This window comes from Lepisosteus oculatus, chromosome 24 (assembly GCF_040954835.1).
Source record: "Lepisosteus oculatus isolate fLepOcu1 chromosome 24, fLepOcu1.hap2, whole genome shotgun sequence".
Taxonomy (NCBI): domain Eukaryota; kingdom Metazoa; phylum Chordata; class Actinopteri; order Semionotiformes; family Lepisosteidae; genus Lepisosteus; species Lepisosteus oculatus.
Window position 1 is genome coordinate 10,970,982 of NC_090719.1, and position 20,926 is coordinate 10,991,907.

A 20,926-nucleotide genomic window follows, 5' to 3' on the forward strand; every position below is an offset into this window, starting at 1 on the left:
TGGTTGGTACCTGCCATTATGCTCTATGCAATCTTTTTTTTTTAATTTAGTTGTACACAGAACCTTTTGTTTCAACAACCACTTGTCACAGAGGGGTAACTGATTTTGCAGTATTCAGCCATCTGCATATTTAAAGTAATGGCTCTATAATCAGTTTCAATTTCAAGAATGATACTTTGCCAAATTTCTTCAGTGTTTTGTTTTGAAAACTAGTTGTGTGATCAGGCATCACCATAGCCCTTAGGCCTTGTGCTAATTCTCTTAATACATCTATTTTAACTGATTAAAATACTGTATATTACATCCTTACAAACCTGCTTATAGTTTTGTTAGTTATTATTTCAACTTTTCCAGGAGTCTTAAAATGATATATTTGATTAATTTGCTCTATTAGCTAAAAGGGGGCTGCACTTTCCTTTCAGAGTGATACATTTACATCTATGAATATGTTGTATGAAAATAAATGTGTTTACATGCTTTACAAGAAACTATCCCACATAATAATAATATTGTTTCTTTATTGGTCCTGTACAATTTCTTGCATTAGGAATTCATCTTTTCGCATACCCCAGCTTTTCTCCATGGAGACACAGACACGGAGAGAAGCTTGGGGTCAGAGCGCAGGGTCTTCCATTGTATGGCGCCCCTGGAGCAGTTAGGGTTAAGGGCCTTGCTCAGGGGCCCAACGGAGTAGGATTCCTTTGCCGGCTACAGGATTTGAACCGGCAACCTTCTTGCCACAAACACAGAGCCTCAGCCACAGAGCCACTGCTCCACCCCATGTCCTTAGTCATATATGAAAAACTAATGAAAGTGTAAGTCAGCCCTTACCAGTCACATGGTAGAAATATAATCAGTTGGGTCTTGCTTTATATGTTTTGGAACACAAGTATCAACATTTTCTGATATAGTATTAGCCAAAAATAAATTGTTATGAACTAGTTCATGTTCAGACCTGAATCTGCCCTGTTCCAGGACTATAATGAATGGTGTCTAAGACTGGTGAACAGGGACATGCCTGTCAAAGCTCTAGGAGAAGAGTAGAATCTAATAAGACAGCATTTGCAACCAACTAATGTATTGATGATCAACCTGTGGATGATCAATTCTAATCAGCATAACGATTTTGCCTACTGTATATTATAGCTTTTTCAATAAATTGTCAATGCATCTGCTGTAAAAATATAAATTTTCCTCATAATAACTTTTTGAATTTGCTGCAGTTACAATTTATACATGTATTTAGGTACTCTGTGTATTTATATTCAGAAAGAAGCAGAGGAGAGAAAGGTGTGTGAGTGTGTATATATTTGAATGAAATATGTCTAAATGTAGCCATCCTATTTATCTTCATCCTCAGGAATTGCAGGGCTAGTTTCGACTCCACACAGAAGCACAGACTCCCAGGCACCAGCTTAAATTTCCCAGCAGTGTAGATTTACACCGCTGGTGATATTTAAATAAATTGGAATAAATCTATCGACATTCACAGCAGGGAAATCAACGTCTCTCTGGAAGAAATATTTATGTCTACCTTACGATCATTTTGTGCAGGTGTATGCAAGACCCAACTCACACTTTTAATTTATGTCTTAGTCTTGACAGTCAAGCTCTGGGCAAGTGTGGGTTTTGTTAAATAACACTTGGGTGAGTACTGCATGTATGATTTTAAAAACTCACAATAACAAAAAGTGTACCAAACTATACTCTTAGGATATCCTCTTGAGGAACTCCATATTATTTTTACCATGCTATACTATTTTACCATTTTGGATTGTTTTGTTAGATGTAATTTGTCCCTTTGTCACAAAACCTCAAACTGTATTAAGCCCCCACTGAAAAGTAACTGTCCAGATCTGTATGCATAATGTATCTTATTAGGATTATACAAATGAAAATAAGATGTGAGAGGCCCTGGAAGCTGCATGTTGCCTCAAGGTCATAGACTAACCATCATTCTCATTCATTTACAGCATTGAAAGTAACTTGCTTGCTCTCATGTCCAGCTTCAAATGAGAAAAATTAAATATTAAATAAGTAGTTTAGATTGGAAAACTTGAAGTGCACTTTAATCTGTGATGTTGTGACAAATATGTTTCAAGACTTCAATGTCATAATCCCCAAACTGTGGCATACAATCAACCTACTGCTGCCCGGTCTTGGTAGGGTATTGTTGGTTTTGTACGTGGCACTGCCCTCTATGTCTTGCCTTGATTGATGTCAATGAGATTGATGCCACATCAAAACTGCAATGCTAGCGCAACTGTGGATGCCATACAGCTCAAAGTGGAAATCAGAGAAGAGCAATTGGCAGCATTGGCAGTTCTGTGTATAGGAAGATGTGTAATGGATGTGGTCACTCCTTCCATCTTAGTAAAAAAAAGTCATTCAACTTCAATTCAAGTTTCTAAAGTATTTAGTAATTCTTAACCTCTCTTGCTCACTATGTGCTTATTGGATATTTTCTCAATGCAAGTTCTCCAAGAATCAAAGTCCTTGTAACTGTACAAACAAAGATTTGCCTATATACAACTACACATACTGCACAGAAAAGTCATAGTTGTCTAAAGAAATCCTTGACATTATTAAATTGCAATCTGAGTGGTTTATTATCCATCCATTTAAAATGTATATTCTGTATAAGAAGGACCTAGATGACATGAAATGCTTGTTTTTTGTTATTCTCTAGCCATTATATTTCACCTATGCATGCAAGCATTGCAAGAGCTCTCATATCTTAATGCATATCCCCTATTGTATCAGTTTATTTTAATGTTTCTTTACAGTGAGGTTAAAACCAGACCTGGAAAATATTTGCATTGAAGTGACGTTTTGAATATAAATTGCCATAAAGGTTCTTTCAGTAGTGTTTCACCTTCACAAACTTCACAACAAATAGATTACAATGCAAAGCAAAAATACAACATCTTAAATAGAAGTCTTAACAGCATCTAGACTGTTTCTTGCTAACCTTTTACCTTGATTAAGGTTTTATTCATAAACGGTGACTATGCCCTAGCATTCAGAAGTGTCCCTGGAGCCTGTACAATTGATCTGTACAGTGTTGATAGTATTGCTTCCTATCACTTTATCACAATAAAGCTTAACAGTACAGTGTTTTAAAAGGCAGTTTCTGTTCCTGTGTGTGCTTCTCGTTAGCAGCTTTCAAATGAAAATGTAAACCTTGAAAAACCCTTTTGTAACATTTTAAACCTCAGTTACAGCAACTGGTTCTGTTGATAGCTATTGATCAGGTTTTATTTCTTCTTATTTAAGCTACATCTTGTATTTCATTTATTCTATATTAAGGTCTTTAGTGGTAATGAACTTTGAGCTCCCTGTTTCTCCATCAAGACACAGAATGTTTCATAGTGTGTCCAGGGGGTAAATCTCCTCTAAAAGATTTACTGCTCTCATATCCACAGAGCTTAAACCTCCAAGGGAGATTGTCTCTTCCAGCCCAACCACAGCAATAAATTGATAAGTAAATAATAAATGACAGTGACTCTGTGGTAATATAGGAATTTTTATTTTGAAATGATATACAGATTCTAAACTGGCAAAAGGCCCAGCAAACAAAAGGCTCAAAAGAAAACATCACAAATGTAAAAAAAAAAGATTTCTTCATCATTCTCAAAATATCCCATAAACCTTTCCTTGACACAGTTTATGTAGAGCATTTGTTGGTTTACATTTCTATTAGACAACAGACCCTTCACAACCTGTTTCATGTGAAACAGATGTCTAATTTTTAAATGCCTGCTAAAATGTCCATTATGTTGATCAGGTTTACTATTTGTCTAAAGATCCGTTTATTGTTTTTGAATATAACAGTTTTAAGTGTTAGTGCTTATATCTGGATCAATATCTTTTTTTGAATCTTTTGCTTCCACTGTTGTGAAAATAACTGACATTTTGAAATTCCAGAGAGCCTAAAAAGATGTAGGAAGGGAATTAGATGAGTACAAATTGTTTTTAGACTTTAGAAGACAGACTGGGAATTTTGCATGGTTATTAATCAGAGGAGTACATATTTTACACTGTCTTTGAAAAACAAATCTCACTTTTATACAAGCCATTTTCCTAAAAGCTATCAAATTATTACTCAGATCATCTTGGGGGGACTGGTTTGCACTGAGAAACAAATTCCAGCTACTGGCATAAATAGGTAACCTCGGCATGAAAACAGGGTACCTGCCAAATAAGTGCCGAAGAAGCAGATTTATTTTAATTTCTACAGCACATTAGGCATGTGCCATTTCAAAGTGCTCTAATAATAAATGCAGTAGTTTGTTGTGGTTCAAAGGTTAAGTAGTAAAATGGAGGACTTGCCCCTTTAGTCATTCTGAGTTGAGCTGGATTTTCTACCTATTTCAGCAGGGTGTCACAACATGTCCTGTTTTACATTTTGTCCTTCGTCTACAATTGCTATTCACAAAATCTGTTTTTTAAAGTAAATCCTGTTTTGACTCATGGCTATCTTTGCTTTTGTCCACTAACTTAACGCTGGTCTCTGAAGTAGAAGATGTAGAAAATGAATCCAGTTCTTTAAAATTAAAATGTGTGGTGAGCATTTTACATGATGCCCAGGATCTAAAGGATCATCTGCAGAAGCTTAGCTTGTTAGAGCAACTGCAGGCACAATCAGGACACTGCAGAAGAGGCCTGTAACACTCTCAGAGCTCAGTTCAGAGGCTTGGCTCAGAGCCAGTGAGAGACTTACCCTTCCACTGTGGTACCACTAAGCAAACAGCACACTACACAGGGGCTTTAACCTGCTGCTACACAATCCAACCTTGGCTTTGTTCTTATTGCTTGGGGAAAAAGGATGTTGAATTTGTGGTGCCAATGAACAGCCAGTTACCTACTTCAACTTAGGCATTCAAAGACTAAATGAATGCACATAAACTGCTCCTGTTTTCTTTTGTCAATCATCTGGAAATCTGGGCTCAAGCACTTACAGGATAGGTGAATTCTATCTGTGCGTGGGGAGTCTTTGCAACTGACGTCAGTTCAATTACATTAGCCAGCTGTCCTGCCAGCTATATGGAGAAGTGCGCTGTCCGCTAGCTGCTGTCAAGAGGATGCTACGATCCTTTAGCTTTCCTTGGTTGCCAAGACACAAGTGCACATACTCATACAATGCTTTCCACCATGAAAAATGTACTATACCTTAATTGAACGTGTTCAGAGAAGAGCAACACAAATAACTGCAAGTTGCAACAGAATGACGTGCAGACATGTTGGGGGTGGAGAATGTTTTCTTTAGTTGAGGGAGCTATGAGAATGATCGATAAAAAGAATTCAGTATTATGTATGATAGAGTCGACTTAAAATAATACTGTACAGTACTTCAAGCTCAGCAATGAATGGAACAAGGATCTGAGGACATAGACAATATGAACACTTTGATGAGATGCATTTTCAGAATATCAGCAGGAAATATGTCTTTGTACAAATATTGTAGGTGCTCAGAACAAGCTGCCCAGTCACATCTTTGGAGCGAATTATAGGGACCCTCATAAAAATTTCCAGGTCAATAACCACCAATAGGTCATATATTCTCTTCTTAGTAGTTCAGGTGTGTAGCTGCATCAGCATTCCTAGTCTGCAAAGCAACAAGTAATAGGTTTATTCTATGCTGAAAAGAGAAGAGAGAAAACACAACGTTTTGGCTGTGAAGCCTTCTTCAGTTGTGATTAAGACAGGGGAGACAGCAAAGATTAAATAGCACAGAAGAACAGAAACTGGGAGAGGGGAGGAGGCAGGAGGGACAGAGAGGCCACTCATGAAGTGCGAAGTGCTGAAGGGTGAAGAAAGGTGTGAAGTCAAAACCTCTTCTTCTCTTCTTATCTTATATATATATATGTCCATTCATAAAAAACAACTTGTACTCTTCCTTCAATTTAAGTAGCATGTTTTATAGTTTTCAGCAAGAAGGGGACCTGTTATTTGACATTGCATTAGTTGTGTGTGAGACAGGAAAGTCACACACCAGTTTTATTTTTCATTTTGTTTTGCTTTTCACTTTCATGGTTAAGGTAAATAGGGTAAACAAGTTTGGGGGGGCCTTACATTTTTACTGATTTTGCTATAACTTGGATTTGTACTGAGGATGTGTCGCCCATACTTTCAAATGCCACTGTGAGCACTTTTATTTTATATCTTAATAATTGTGAGAAATACGAGAAACACTGACAACAGCCATTTCTTTAAGATGGAACATCCATTTTGTCCTCTCTGCATTTTGAACTTGAAAATTGATCGGTATTAAGGACATGAAAAGAAGTTAAATTGGTTTTGTTCATTGACAAGTGTGGATATCAGGAATGAAGGTATTTATTCCTCCACACCACCTGTAAATTTGCTAGTGAATTAAGAATGTATTTTGATAAAAACAAGACTTGATACAATTACACAAGTCTCTATAAATTGTCTCCTTCTGAGAAAAAGAAAACATTAATAGCTTACAGTAGTAGAAGACCAGATACCAGTTCTACATTAATAAAATGTAGTGAGTTTCTAGTATTAGTTAGTCTTGCAGTGGGAATAAATAGATCTTTTGAAATGTGTTATTGCTCTTTTGAGAGCTGAAGTATACATTTATTACTTTAATGGAACTCATGATACATTGAGACCAAAAAGGAAAATAATACCAATTGATGATGGAATCAAGGGAGGAATAATTTGTGCCTGTTTTTATGTGACTGTTCTGTATTATAATATAAAATCTAGTTATATTGTTTAGGGGAGAAAATGAAAAGAACAAGTCAATGCATCCTTTTTCATTTTAAATGATGCATGTAATGGCGAGATCGGTCATGAGATTTTTCTCAAGGATGGTTATTTTCTATCAAAAAGAAATAAAAGACAAGTATAATGGGTGCAGGTTTTTGTCATTTATAAAACACTTTGAGGTCGTATTTGTTTCTAACTGCTTGCCTGTCAGATGGTTAGTAGTTCATTCAATTGCTTGACTGCTCCATGAGCAGATGTAATTCTGAACGTTTTTTCACTATAAAAATGTTCCTTTTTGTTGATATACTTTTTCATTTTGGTAATGCTTTTTTTTCTCAGGTGCCCTGTGATTTTCTAAACCTTTTGTCATTTCAAGAGGTTATGTATGTTCGATGTACTGCAATTCTTTTTGAGTGTTGCATTGTTTGTATATTCTATATATACTTGTACAAGTATGAGGAGTGTTTCAATGTTACATAAGCACCAGTGTAAAATAGGTTGATGTACAGATTAATGCATTTTGCACAAATAGTTTAGCATATTGCAGCATCTGTATTCAAGAAAGTAATTGTAGTCAAATGGAAATTCTTTCACATACTGTTAGTGATGGGCGATAATTCAATAACGATAATTTTCGCGATATAATTTTCCTCGAAATAATTTTAACAAAAGTTCGATAAATGTTCGATACATATGTTTATGCTTTGCACGTGATATGCGCATGCGCACAAAATACTGCGCGAGTGCGTGTGCGTGTTGCAGACCGGGCAGCTAACGTGGTGTTGTTAACACACACAGTGGTGGCTGACAGGATTGTAGTTAGAGTGGAGAAATGAGCGACACTGAAGCAAATGTAGTGCTGCCAACGACCAGCTCAAAGAGTTGTTAAATGGTTCATTGGTTAGATAATGTGACTTCTTATCTGGATGGTCCTAGTTCAAGGCTGTATCCTCAGTGTGATAACTGGAACAGGTAACTCAACCTGCTTATCAACTCCACTGCCCATCAGATGGGATATGCAACTGGTGCCCTATTTCAAAGCCTACACCCCATAGTCACCGACTCCACAACCGATAATGGATTAAATTATTATTACTATACATTCACCCCAACAGTGCACTAAATTAAAATGTCACTGGCAATGAATTGCTTGCTTCCTGTTTGCTTTGACTGCCAGGTTCCTGTTTGCTTTGACTGCCAGAACAACTTTAGAAAAAAATATATTTTTTTAATTAAAATCTTTGGTTTTTGTGAGACCTTTCCTTCTGAACGGCAGATTTGGGCTAGTGACCCCACAGAGAGTGAGAAAGATTCAGCTATGCATCCCAGCAGTCCGTGAGGGAAGCTGGTGTGTGGTAAATTCACCATGCTCCTACAAGATGCCCTACTGAGCAGGCATCTGGCAGAGCCTACTGGAAGTCACCAGGACTTAGTTGAGCCCTTTAGAGCTCGAAATCTTGGCAGCTTCTACCGATGAGGTTCCTTAGGAAAAAGAGGGGAGGATGGGAGGGGTATGTGGGCACTCTCCTTGTGCCTTCAACCCATTTTAGTCAGCTCCCTGATTAAGCAACAGTGTGTAAAAATGTAGTGTATCATTTGTTTTTAGATATTCATTTCCATTGTAATATAATAATCACTATTCCAAAAAATATCTGTGCTGTAAATTGCTCTTAATTCTAGTCTAGTAGAGGATGAATTGTATTCTGTCATTTAAATCAAAGGCAGGTCTCTCCATTCATATTTATGTCTACATCTAGTCTGGTACCAATGTATTATTAATTTAAATAATTGCAAATAAATGAATATTTTTGAGTTATGCTTTAAAAGAATCTCATTAAAGGAGAAAGATAGATGCATGACAATAAAGGCTAACCACATACTGTATACATCAACAGACTAACCCTGCAGGGCTCTGTCTAGACTAGATGATATAGAACAGGCTGTCCTGCACCCTATTTAAATCTTGTTTTTAAAATGTTAAAACTGCTTTTTTCTGGTATTACAGGAGCTATATGTGTTTTTATTGACATGTAGAACTCCTCCATTTGCCGGCAATCTTTTTTTAACGTGCAAACATTGACATATTGTAGCCTTTGACCCCAAACAAGAAACGGTGGAGTCCCTGATGCAGAAGTTTAAGGAGAGTTTTCGCACAAACACCCCCATCGAGATCGCCCACCTGCAGCAGGTGACCCGCAGCTCATCCACGGGCCGGAGGAGACGACGGAGTCACTCCCGAGGTAGGACCGTCTGTTTCCACACCTTGAGTGGAGAGGTGAAAGCAGCCCTGCATGAAACACTTTGGGCAATATTCATTGACCATCTCATTAACAGCAGGCTAAGATCACCACCCCCGCCTTATTTTAAATAAGAACACATCTTAAACGATCACAGTGGAACATCTAGTAGCTCAACTTTTGACACTCTTACTGATATTAATGACAGTTGACAACTGTTCTGGGTTGTTTTCTCATTAGGAATATTAATAGCTTTAATTTAGCCTATACACAAATTGTAGTCTTGGCTATACTTGTGTTAAACAAAATCAAAAAGAAGGAAAAAAAACCCACAAACGTCACCTAAAGGACCTGAATGGGTTTTCAGTGAAGGAATCTAAAGCTGGGCTCATCAAGATGAGCATCTCTTAACCTACCGAAATAAAGTACCTTAATGCAGCAGACCATCTGCGTTTTTTCTTATTCTGTTATCAGTTGAATGATTAAGCAGGTGTTTGCTACAAAATTGTCCAAAGACATAAACTGAAAGATGTGCAGATTTACCTATTGGTTAAGTATTGTTCTTTAACTTACGGTGCTATGTTGCACATTGTTAATAATGCTTAGTTTTTGCTTCTGTTAAGATTTTAGATTTTGATTATTTTAACACAAATTCAAAGTTTCTTGAGGGCAACTGTGACAAAGAGAAACGGGCATTCTTCATTGTGCAAACTTTATTACACCGTACTTCATCAGTGGGCTTCTGAACTGTTGTTAGACACTGAGTTCATTGCCTACCACATATACAAAACATCAGCCTTGAGGGGCCTTTTCAGAACAGCTCATTAGAAAGGACAGAGCAATCTGAGGAAAAATACAAATAATTATTCTGTGCACATGCACAAACTGCAAATGTGTGCAGTGACTACAGTGTGTAAGTGACATTAACCTGAAGCAATAATTTAACAAAGTTACCATTGCAGCTCAGCCTCTCCTGTCTAGTGATTAGTAGTTGTACCATCACCTAAACAAGCTGCTTCCTCAAACACTTTCTTGAGCCTTCAAACACAACTAAGCTTGGCATTTTAAGTTTCAGACATACACCTTGTTTTATTTTTAAGAACAGTCATAACCATGTCTTCTGTCTATAATGTATTTGTGCTTGATTTCCTTTTGAGCCGTCTGGAACTGGACTCTGCACATCGTGTGATATTTTTGTCAAACTCCCTAAGGAAATCGGAAACTTCAATCACAACTCTAGGAAGCATCTTGTGTTTTGTTGTTTCAGTTCAGCCAGCCTTTCTTTCCTGTCACTTTTCAGCTGCTCTTCTTGACAATACATTTCTTTTTTCAAATGTAGCACATGCCTCCTGACAGAGAGCTCTTTAAAATTCAAAATGTGTAAGTGAGCGGTAGCTTTGTTTTATTGTTGCAATTATTTTTGCTTCCTTTCGTGTCATCTTGAATGTACTGTATGCAGCAGAGATGTGAATTAACTCTTCTTCTGTACTGATTACAGGGGAAATGGTATTCTCCTCTCTGAAAGACTGTAATCTGTGATTATTTTTGAGTATTGTCACTGTTTTGCCTTGATAATTGCGTGTATGTAGTGCTTTTCATGCCAATAGATACCACAGTGATTTGACATAAAGGAGGGGACCCAATTCAGCCCCCACCTGGGTGGTGTGTGGAGCATTGTGTACCAGCAGCCTAACTAGACAGCACTGCAGGTGAAAATTTGAGAAATTGGATTAAGGGGGTAATTTTGGTTGGCAGATTTTTTTAAATCCAGGGTGGAATTTAGCCAGGACACAGCAGCTGAAACCCCTACTCTTTTTAATAGTGACATGGAATTTTTAATGCATCAGGCAGTCAAAGACAAAAAGGGTTATTAGGCTTGCGCTTGTAGTCTCATAAACAAAGACTTCTCTCTTTTCTGTGTGGAAGGACGTTGTCCCACAGAGACTCAGATTTTTACTAATCCTGGACTGCCTGAATCAGAGGTCTCCTCTGTTCCTCGCGAGGCCCTGTTCTGCTGGTTTTAAAGGAAGCCATCAACTCATCAAATTATAAAATCCTGGATCAGTTTAGGTGTAATGGGTTAAACAGATTATTTTTTAAATAAAATCATTTACATTATTTGGAACACAATTTAGTAGCACTTTCAGTGCTTAAGGATCAAAGTTCCCTTTGAGACCAAAGTTCCTTAATTGATCCTCAATTAGCAATTAGCAACCAAATGAGTTAGATGGACCAAATGGTCTCCCCTTTTTTGCAGATTTTATTAGATCTTTAAGTGTTTCTCATCGTTAAAATAAAAAAAAAAACAGATGATTTATCCAGGGGTTCTACTTAGACTTCAGACCTAATGGTTAATTATCTGAGGCCACTTAAATAAGTTTAAATACTCCTTACAATAAAAAAACAGCAAAATTTGTGTTAATGCTGCCAATGTTACTAAAAGTACAGGAAAACAATATCAGCTGAGATATATAGTAGTTGCTTTTCGCAAGGCTGTGAGTTGGCTTCTCTTATGTGTCCATCATAGTATCTAATTATGATATGAATGGAGTTCCTTTATAAAACTGATTTAAGCATGAGAACCTTGATGCTTTATTAAAGGTGAACATAAAAAACTGTTTTATGATTGTTAAATCCCATATGAAAGAAAATAATAATTCCTGTGTGCGCCAAAGGCATCTTTACTACAAATAGAAGAAAAATATTACCCTGTATCTCTTATATTAGTAATAATGTACTGAAGAACTCACTTTTGTTTGAAGTTATAGCATCAGAATTCTCCACCAGTTTCTCCAATTTCCATTCTCCATGAACCTAGAGATTTACTGAACAAGTTTCTTCAGAGTAGTACGGTATGTCTCTAACAGTTGGCAGAAACACATTATTTCCCACATTTAATTTTATTTCATTTACCTCCTTCATTTCTATCAGGTCCACAGGTCTTTAGGACCACAGTAACCTCTGGGGCTCCATTGTAAATCTCATTTCATGCCAGAATAGCAAAGCAAGAATGATTTTTATTTTTCTTGTCATAACCTTTTACTTGATTTGATCTCACTTTCAATGGCCAGCTGAAGAAAACTCTCATGAGGTCTAACATTTATTGTAATGAATTCCTCCTTTTCTGAACTTTATATATAGTATAATATAGACTCCAGAAAAGACAAGACACAAGAATTGGAAGGTGTGGATGACCATTTGTTCTTCTCTAGTCTCATCCCTGGGTTAGCAGTATACTGGCAAGCCTAAACTGTGGGTATAGACTCAAAAGCTGAAATGGGAACTCATTTTGTCCTCTTGTTCTCTTATTCTAGGAAAGCTACACAAATAGAAAGGGCATGTATGGTGTCTCATATATTGATAGAGAAAAGTAGTTGTTTTATTTAGTCTGAACAGAAAGCTCCTTTTTTCAAAGTTTTGCTTTTTTTTGTTAAAATGATTCTATGATTAAAAAAATAGTTGTTGGTTTGATACAGTAAAGTTCTGTTTTTGACTTCCAATTGTGTGAAGGCAATCACCAGTCTCAGAACTGAACTTTCTAGAACTCAAGATGGAGGAAAACTGATAATCTAGTCAACTTCTCTGCATTTGTCTAGTCTTATCTCTTGGCAGTTATTAAAAGAAACCTCTACACTGGATGTTAAATAAGTAAGACACTTCTATATTAACTATTATAATGTCTGCCAATTGCTGCAGCATGGTGCTACTTGTACACTGAGTGGATTTGGTGAAATTGGCAGCTTCTTTATAGTTCACATTTGAGAATTAGAGGGTGTTTGGAAAGAAGGAGGCAGTCCCGTCCACAGGCCTGATGCAGATGTTACAGAACTAGAATTCAATCATCTCATTTAATTTCCAAAGTGATTAAGGTGATATGAACATGATCAGAGTCCACATGAAACAGAAACATGTCAGGTCTTTGTTTAGTTTTTACAGTACCTGCATTTAAAATGTGCAAATAAGAAACAGAAATATAGACAAATTGGAAAATATGCTAAATTGTCTACCTTTCAGTTTGCACAGTACCATGTATTTGTATCATGGTTGCCTTAGGCTTAGGAAGTACATTTTATGTTGGGAGTACTTTTTCAGTGACATTTTTAATTAAGTTGAAATAATATGCTTTTTATGACATACGTCCTAGGTCTACAAAGATCTAGAGAGGCATACTGAATGAAAGTATGCATTTTATCTGAAGTATCCCAGGAGTAAAATTGTGGGAAGTTTTCCTTCTTTTTTGTATAACAGAATTGGAAAATATACTCTTTAAACTAACGTAAGCACCAGGAGTCAGTACGCAGTAGTTGTCATCTATAATACAAATGTAGTGGACATTTTAGTGGTAGAACTGTAATGATTGAATTGGAAATCATCCCTCTAGGTTCTCATGTGTCTCCATTTTTAGAAAAGGGAATTTATTTGGTTTACTTAATTTCACCCTATACTGACTGCTTTGATCGACTGTTAGTGAAAGATGAGATTTGGTAAGTTTCCTGGAAAACTGGATCTATACTGTACAAGCATTTACAGAAAATTATTAATAAACTTTAAAAGTGTCCTAATCTGTAAGGAGTACATATATTTATATGAAGTAATTTAATGACTTACAGAAAGTGATAATTTCTGAGTAGTGTACCATATAACAAGGTGTTTTTTTAAATGTTTGAAAATAAAACAATGTTAGTACTTACTGTAGCCACTTGAGGCACTTTCAAATTTGTTGAAAATGTTGCCAAGTTGTTTTGTTCGCTTGATATGGAGTTTGCATGTTCTCGTTATGTTAATGTGGTTTTTCCCTGACTTGAGTTTTAGCCACATTACAGTGCACCTCATTGCCTGATCATTTGATTTCTTAGTCAGTCTCTCCCCTACTCCCTTTTCATAGAGTAAGAGATTAGATGGATAAGGTATTGAAATCTTTTCTACTTATGTAATGACTAATGCATTTTATTATTTTTTAAAGACTTAAACTTAATCATTCAACGACTGTATCATTAAGAACCGCTATTTTTTTCTGTAATGTGATCTGCCATGCTCTTTCATTCTTTTATAAATTCTGCAAAGTGTTAATCTTTTGTGATTACCACCTATAATTCCTACTAGATGAATTGCAATGAGAACATTTCCCTCGTGTTGCACGAGCTGTCGTGCACAGCGTGGGACTTAGTGTCCCAAGATCGCACTATCCACCCAATTCCTTTCAGCAACCTTCAGGAAAGAACTTCAGGAAAGAAATATGAAGGCACAGAGGAAAAGACATATCTGATCCTTTAAACAAGAACATAGATTATGCAGCATAGCAGATTCAAATAAAAAGACACAATAGAAAAAGAAAAACAAAGTACTTTTTCTTTCTTCCAGTCAGCAATTCCCAATTAATCTACAGTGTGTAGTACCCTTCTGATGGCAGCATGCACACAGTACTTAGTTCTTACATGAAACAGTAACAGCTCCTCATATTTCAGAAGTCAGAACCACGGGTTTTATTCTCACATTCAGTCAGCCAAGTGGCTGTTCCCCTGAGAAGAACTCAATTTGCCACATTGATCTGAAAGCATTTGAATGCAAAAAAAAAATATATAGAAAACTGGACACTTTGTTTGAATATGGAAATCAACTTGTGTACTTGCTTGTATGCTTCTTCTGCTAGAAGAAATCCAAGAAGGAATAAAAAAAGGCTTCCACATTTTTAAATGTGACTTCTGAGAACGTGGAATAACAATAAATGAAGAAGAATCACATTACTTAAGACTAAGGACCTCACGCATTATAAAAACAACATTTATTGTGCAAAGAAAGAACACGCATTGGCACACCAACCATTCCTGTTAATGACACCAGGCCATACAGTATGTATTACAATGTTTTGATGAAAATGAAGACTGTTGGTGGTGCATTGCAAAGATGCACTGTATACCAAAGGCAGCCTTTTGGTACAGCAAATAATGGCCGGTGCTCAAGACACAAGCATCGCTGCAGAGTAAGAAACAAGTATCTGATCTGTCAGGAAGGTTATTAGCAAAATGGCAAACACATCTGAGCAGGAATCTGGATCATATGACACCGAAGAAAGTGAGCAGGAAGTCATAAACTGTAATATGAGCAGGCATTGTGGTCAAAACAGGGGAAATAGCTTCTTGCAGAAAATGCTCACTGAAGTGAATGCCTTGAGAGTGTGTAATCATTACACAGTAAACCATTAGTAAATCGTTGATTAAAAAAAAATAATGGCATGACATGCAAAGGTGCAGAGGGCACTTTTTTAATTATGCACTTACTGTAATATAATTCTAATCTACTTTAACATTTTCCAGTGGAGTGTTTATTTAGTTATTTTGTCCTGTGGTGTAAAAAACAGTAAAGAATTCAGTGACATTTTTCAGAGATAAAAAAGGAAAATATATTAATATAGATAGATAGATACTTTATTGATCCCGTGAGGGGAATTGCAGTGCAACAGCAGCTTAACACACACAACACAGCCACAGTGTAACGAATTATATAATAATAGTACAATACATACAATACAATACAAGAGTTACTCACAGTCCGGACACACAAGATCAAACTAGAACAGAACAGTACACAGAAAATCGTATCACACGTATGAATATAAATATAGATGTAACCATAGTTATAATTATAAATATAAATGTATTGCACAGGTCCCTGGCATATATTGCACAAAAGTGGTTGTAAACGGGAAAAAGAAAAAGAAAAAGAAAGAGAACAGATGTAGCAGTAGATGTGTATATGCGTTTAGTCCAGAAACAGGTCACTGTCGATGTTGCCTCTGCCAAGACGCGTTGTACAGATAATATCTAATATAGATATTTTTAATGAATATACCTACTCAAGTTTAAGTGAGAAAAAAGTGACAACATGCCCCAGGGTGAGTAAAGACAAAGTTCTATTTTAAGGTCTTATAGGATAGAAAAGAGAAACGTAGTTCAGGTATTAGAAGCACTAAAGCTTAGCAAATCTCCAGGGCCTTGTAGTATTCTACCCGTTAGCATTAAGGAAGCAAGAGATCTTATTCATAAACATTGTAGAATTGCCAATAACCACCCATCAAAGGGGTGATACATATTGCTAATACAGTGCCCTTTGATAAAAAGGGGCAAAACTGAACTAAGTAATTAAAATTACAGTCTTTAAGTATACAAGGTAAAGCATGATTTTGAAACGAGACCTGTATAAGGGGGAGAAAAGACAGGGATTGGGGTAATGGGTGAGTCCTCCAGCTGAAGTGATTTGATTAACACAAATAGTACTAAAATAGGGGGGTTAGCAAATAATACTCAAGATGCAAACAACATTAAAAAAATAGAATTGAAGACTGGGCAAATAGATGACTGATGGCATTTAATGTAGACAAGTGTGGGATGCTACATGCAGGAAGCAAAAACATAAACCATATATTGTTTATGTTTTTACCCCACTTCTAAGGCATGTTTTAATGGGATCTTTTAAAATTGGCTGTTACAAGCCAAGGAAAATGCCAAACACACAGCTGTAAGTTTTGTTTTTTTAAAAACTGCCCTTTTATTTACACTGTGGGGGGAAATCTAAGTAATAGACCACAAACACCAAAACAAAAGCCTAAGTTCCTTTTGTAAGTTTCTCACTTACTTCTTCTTAAAGTCCCAGTTTAGCACAACTGAGCAGTTAAGCTGCTTACCAGCCTATACAATTCTATCAATAAATATATATTTTAAATCAAGGAATTTCATGTATATGTAACATATATAATGTGCTTGTAAGATCATATATGCAATATTGTCTACATTTTTAACTGCCAAGTTGTAAGATATTTCTTGAGGATGATAAGTCCAGGTACGAGCTACTGTACTAGACTGTATTTCCGGGCTCAAAATAGTCTTCTCAATCTTGAACAAAGAAAACTGAGAGAGCTTTGACAAAGGAGTGTTATTTCAAAAGTGTACAATGCACTAGCGCATTTATAGTGTAAAGCTTTGGTTACTAAGTTAAACAATATTTCCTCAGTTTCCTCAGCTTTAACAAATGTCCAAATCTAATTAGGTACAATAACTTTTTTTTTTAGTTTTGAAAGCAAAACATTTTCAGGGAACTGATATAAAAATCTCAACAGCTTGTATGAGGTCCATCAAAATGACCTCAGAATAAACAGTGGATTACAAACCAGAGGAGAGGAATAGATACTACAGGGAAGCAAATTTAGATTTGAGAACAGCTTGTTACACAAAGGGGTTGTGAAAAAATCTGGATTTTATTTTGTCCTCATTTAAATTAAATAGTTTGATGCAGTAATGAATGATAATTTCTCCCCTTCCCATTTCATTAAATTGTGTTATTGGCAGCAGTAAGGCCTACGTTGTTGATCTGTTGTTGTAGGCATACCAACAAATTATTGCTTTGCAATCTGTTGGAAGAGTGGTTGAAGAACTGTTGTTAAATATTTCACTATTGAATGTGACAGCTACAGGATGATTTTCTCAGATGTGCACTAGAATGATTTTGTTCATTTCAGCTGAAGTCTTCATGGTAGCAATAGTAGCAATAACCTCTGTTGTTACTCAGAGAAATAATGAAGAGAAGAAAGACTTCCTCCTTTTTATTAGCAAACCACTCTTCTGAGTTTGTGCCGAAGTATGAGATCAGATTAAGTCATTTCTATTAAGAGGAACAGAAACAGCTCAGCAGGTTATATCAGTGCAACTGCAGAAAACTGAAAGAAATTTGTTCCGGAATCTCAGCTTGATATTCATTGCCAGGCTACTTTTGCGAATTGAAAAGAATGATTTTTCCAAAGGAAATTGTAATGTGTTAATATATAATTGTTACAGTCAATATGTAGATTCTGAAATGAGATTTTTACCTTATATATGCTAAATGATAATCTTTTCGGTCAGCATGGTAGCACAGTGGTTGGCATTGCTACCACAGTGCACTGGGGCACTGGGTTCAATTTTGGATCTGGGGTGCTAGCTGTGTGCAGTTTGTATGTTTTCGCTGGGTGTCCCTGTTTCCTTCCACAATCATACTGGTAGGTGGCTTCTCAGAAAATTGGTCCTGGTTTGAGTGTGTGCGCATCTGTGTCTGCTCTGCGATGGACAGTTGTCCGGTCCTGAGTGTATCCTGCCTAGCACCCATTCCTTGCCAGAATAGGCTTGGGCACCCAAGCAACCCTGAATTGGATTAAGCAGTTCGAAAGTAAATGGATGGAAAATACTTTTTACGTAATTCCGCTCTACAGATAAGGGGTATAATTTGAAATGAAAATGAAGTGTAGGACACTTTGTATCAATTTACTGTAAAAGCCAGGCTGTGAGTTTATCATATGCCCAAAGACAAATGGACTGCTTTGGGGTCAATGTATCAGTTTAAGAAATATTTAGGTATATAAATTAGATCTCAAATATAATAATATAATACAGTGAGTTTGTGATAAACGTGACCTGTGATCAGTTTTAATTATGTGTAACTGGCCTAGTTTTAATTGACAACAAATCAATTCATATTAAGTAGAATTTAAGTAAGCTACAAGGGCAGTATAAACCAGAGGATAACTATGTATATAAATATAGAAATGAAAGGACACAGTAAGTCAAATATTTGTTTGTAAAGGCAATCGACATGTTATTAATTCCTTATTCTAGGTGAATGAGGGCTACAGACTTGTGCCAAAATGTGCAGAATTGATTTTTGGTTTGAAGACCATCTTGTGGGTCCTTTGGTAGAATCTAATGCCCTGTAAGGTGAGCAGTTCTAAAGATCAATAAGCCAGAATAATCCTCCATTAAACTTTTTATTAACAACATTCAGCGTGCTGAAGCATTCTAGAACAACACGACTTGGAGACTAAACTCACTGGTGAAGGAAGGGGTTGGTGAAGTTTAATTGTCTCTGCCATTTATGTGTTTTTGTAGCTGTATAGATCCTTTGGGCTTTCTGTAGGACTTTAAACACCACAGCTGTCAGCCTCGGTGCAACTCTGGGAGTGTTGGTGCTGAAAGAATTGCAGAGCCAGGGTAGAATAGCCGCTGTCCATGGTGCTGAACCACAAAACCGCCTGTTCTGTGCTGCCCTACATATACAGTACATCTGAGAAACTGCACTTTGCACCATATTCAGAGATACAAAACATTTTGAGATCTGGAGTGTAGACTTGTCAACTTTTGTCTGTACCTTCAATTAATTTTCTCTACCATCGCCTCAAAAGTCATATTTTTCTCAATGCAGAACATTCTTGTGTTACTGAGTGTCCTGTATTATAAAAGAACATTGCATGGACATGTATTGTGGGAATGCTGAACGAGGGAAGTTTTACAAATGTTGTACTTATAAGTCTTTCCTGGTCTCGGGTAGTGCTTAATGCCATTAACTCAATTACATTTGTCCGTGTCTATATGTTTAAAGGTCTAATTCACTAAAGGTCCTTATACAATTTCTTGTGTTCCAGTGATAAAATGTTAGATAAGGTGCAACTAAGACATAAGAAACTTTTGTACGCTTTTCTGGACACTCCACTCAAAGCACTTTACAGGTAATGGGGACTCCCCTCCACCACCACCAATGTGCAGCACCCACCTGGATGATGCGACGAAAGCCATAGTGCACCAGAACGCTCACCACACATCAGCTATTAGTGGGGAGGAGAGCAGAATAATGTAGCCAATTCATAGATGGGGATTATTAGGAGGCCATGATCGGTAAGAGCCAATGGGAAATTTGGCCAGGATGCCAGGGTTACACCCCTACTGTTTTCGAGAAACGCCCTGGGATTTTTTGTGACCACAGAGAGTCAGGACCTCGGTTTTACGTCTCATCCGAAGGACGGCGCCTGTTTACAGTATAGTGTCCCCGTCACTATACTGGGGCATTAGGACCCACATGGACCACAGGGTGAGCGCCCCCTGCTGGCTCCACTAACACCTCTTCCAGCAGCAACCTTAGTTTTTCCCAGGAGGTCTCCCATCCAGGTACTGACCAGGCTCACACCTGCTGAGCTTCAGTGGGTTACCAGTTGTGAGTTGCAGAGTGATGTGGCTGCTGGTCATTTAGGTCATTTATGCACATTTGTGCATAAATGACCTAAATGGAGTGAACAATTACACACAGCGCCTAATTGTCTAATTCAACAGGTTCTTCCAGTTGGCAAATGAATATCTTGGTCCAAAGCGCCATCAGTTGGGCTACATTGTGAGCAAAGGTGGGCGCTCTCTCACACAGTCATCTCATGTAGTGTTCCTCAAGTCAATTTAGTACTCTGGAATATTTTTTCTTTAAGATCCCTTTGTTACTGGATGTAGGTGATACTTTAAACTATGGTTATGCATTGTGTTTTCACATTAGTATCTTGCTATCTTTTTCTTAATACGACAATTAATTCAATATTTCTGTGGTTAATATTTTACAGGATTTTGTTCAGAAAATGTCATTGTATTGTTCCTCTCTCAAGGTAGACTTTATCTATTAGCAAAGCCTTTATCTGTACCCAAACTGCTTTCCAAGTCCATTGATCCTCCTCCAAAATATATTTGCATGTCTAAGTGCCTTTTCCGAATTAAAATGGTAATTTTAAGAACTGACAGGCAGACTTTCAGAATTTTATGAAATCCCCTTTGATAAGTCAAACATACTTTACAGAATCTAAAATCTATAATTAATCTTGGTGATTTGATAAAACTAATAACTGTAGCAATTCCTAATACAGGGAATGTGGCTTACGTCTGAAAGAAACTTATTATATATATATAATATATATAGTATACAGGTACATAGAAGTTTTATCAAATACATTCCCAGGATATTCAGCAATGAAAAATCTGTTCCCAGAATTATTAATACTCAAAGTAGGATCAGATCTGCCCGTTGATATAAAGTCTGTTAGAAAGTTATTTTTCTTGTCTGGCTTCGTCAAGCTGGAATAGAATTCCCCTCTCAGTCAAAACGTCTGTTGTCCATTT

The 20,926-nt window shown here is 36.8% G+C and overlaps 1 protein-coding gene across 4 annotated transcripts in view; it reads left to right on the forward strand.

The window, feature by feature from the left end:
* LOC102686174 (astrotactin-2) overlaps positions 1–20,926 on the forward strand; it is a 627,894-nt gene that overhangs the window by 199,976 nt on the left and 406,992 nt on the right. For 2 of the 4 annotated variants that reach the window (XM_069183294.1, XM_015367152.2), the window contains exon 4: positions 8,829–8,978. The exons of the other annotated variants lie outside the window; for them this stretch is intronic. In XM_069183294.1, coding sequence (XP_069039395.1) covers positions 8,829–8,978 — 150 coding nt within the window. The remainder of the gene's footprint in view (positions 1–8,828; positions 8,979–20,926) is intronic. 4 annotated transcript variants of the gene reach the window in all.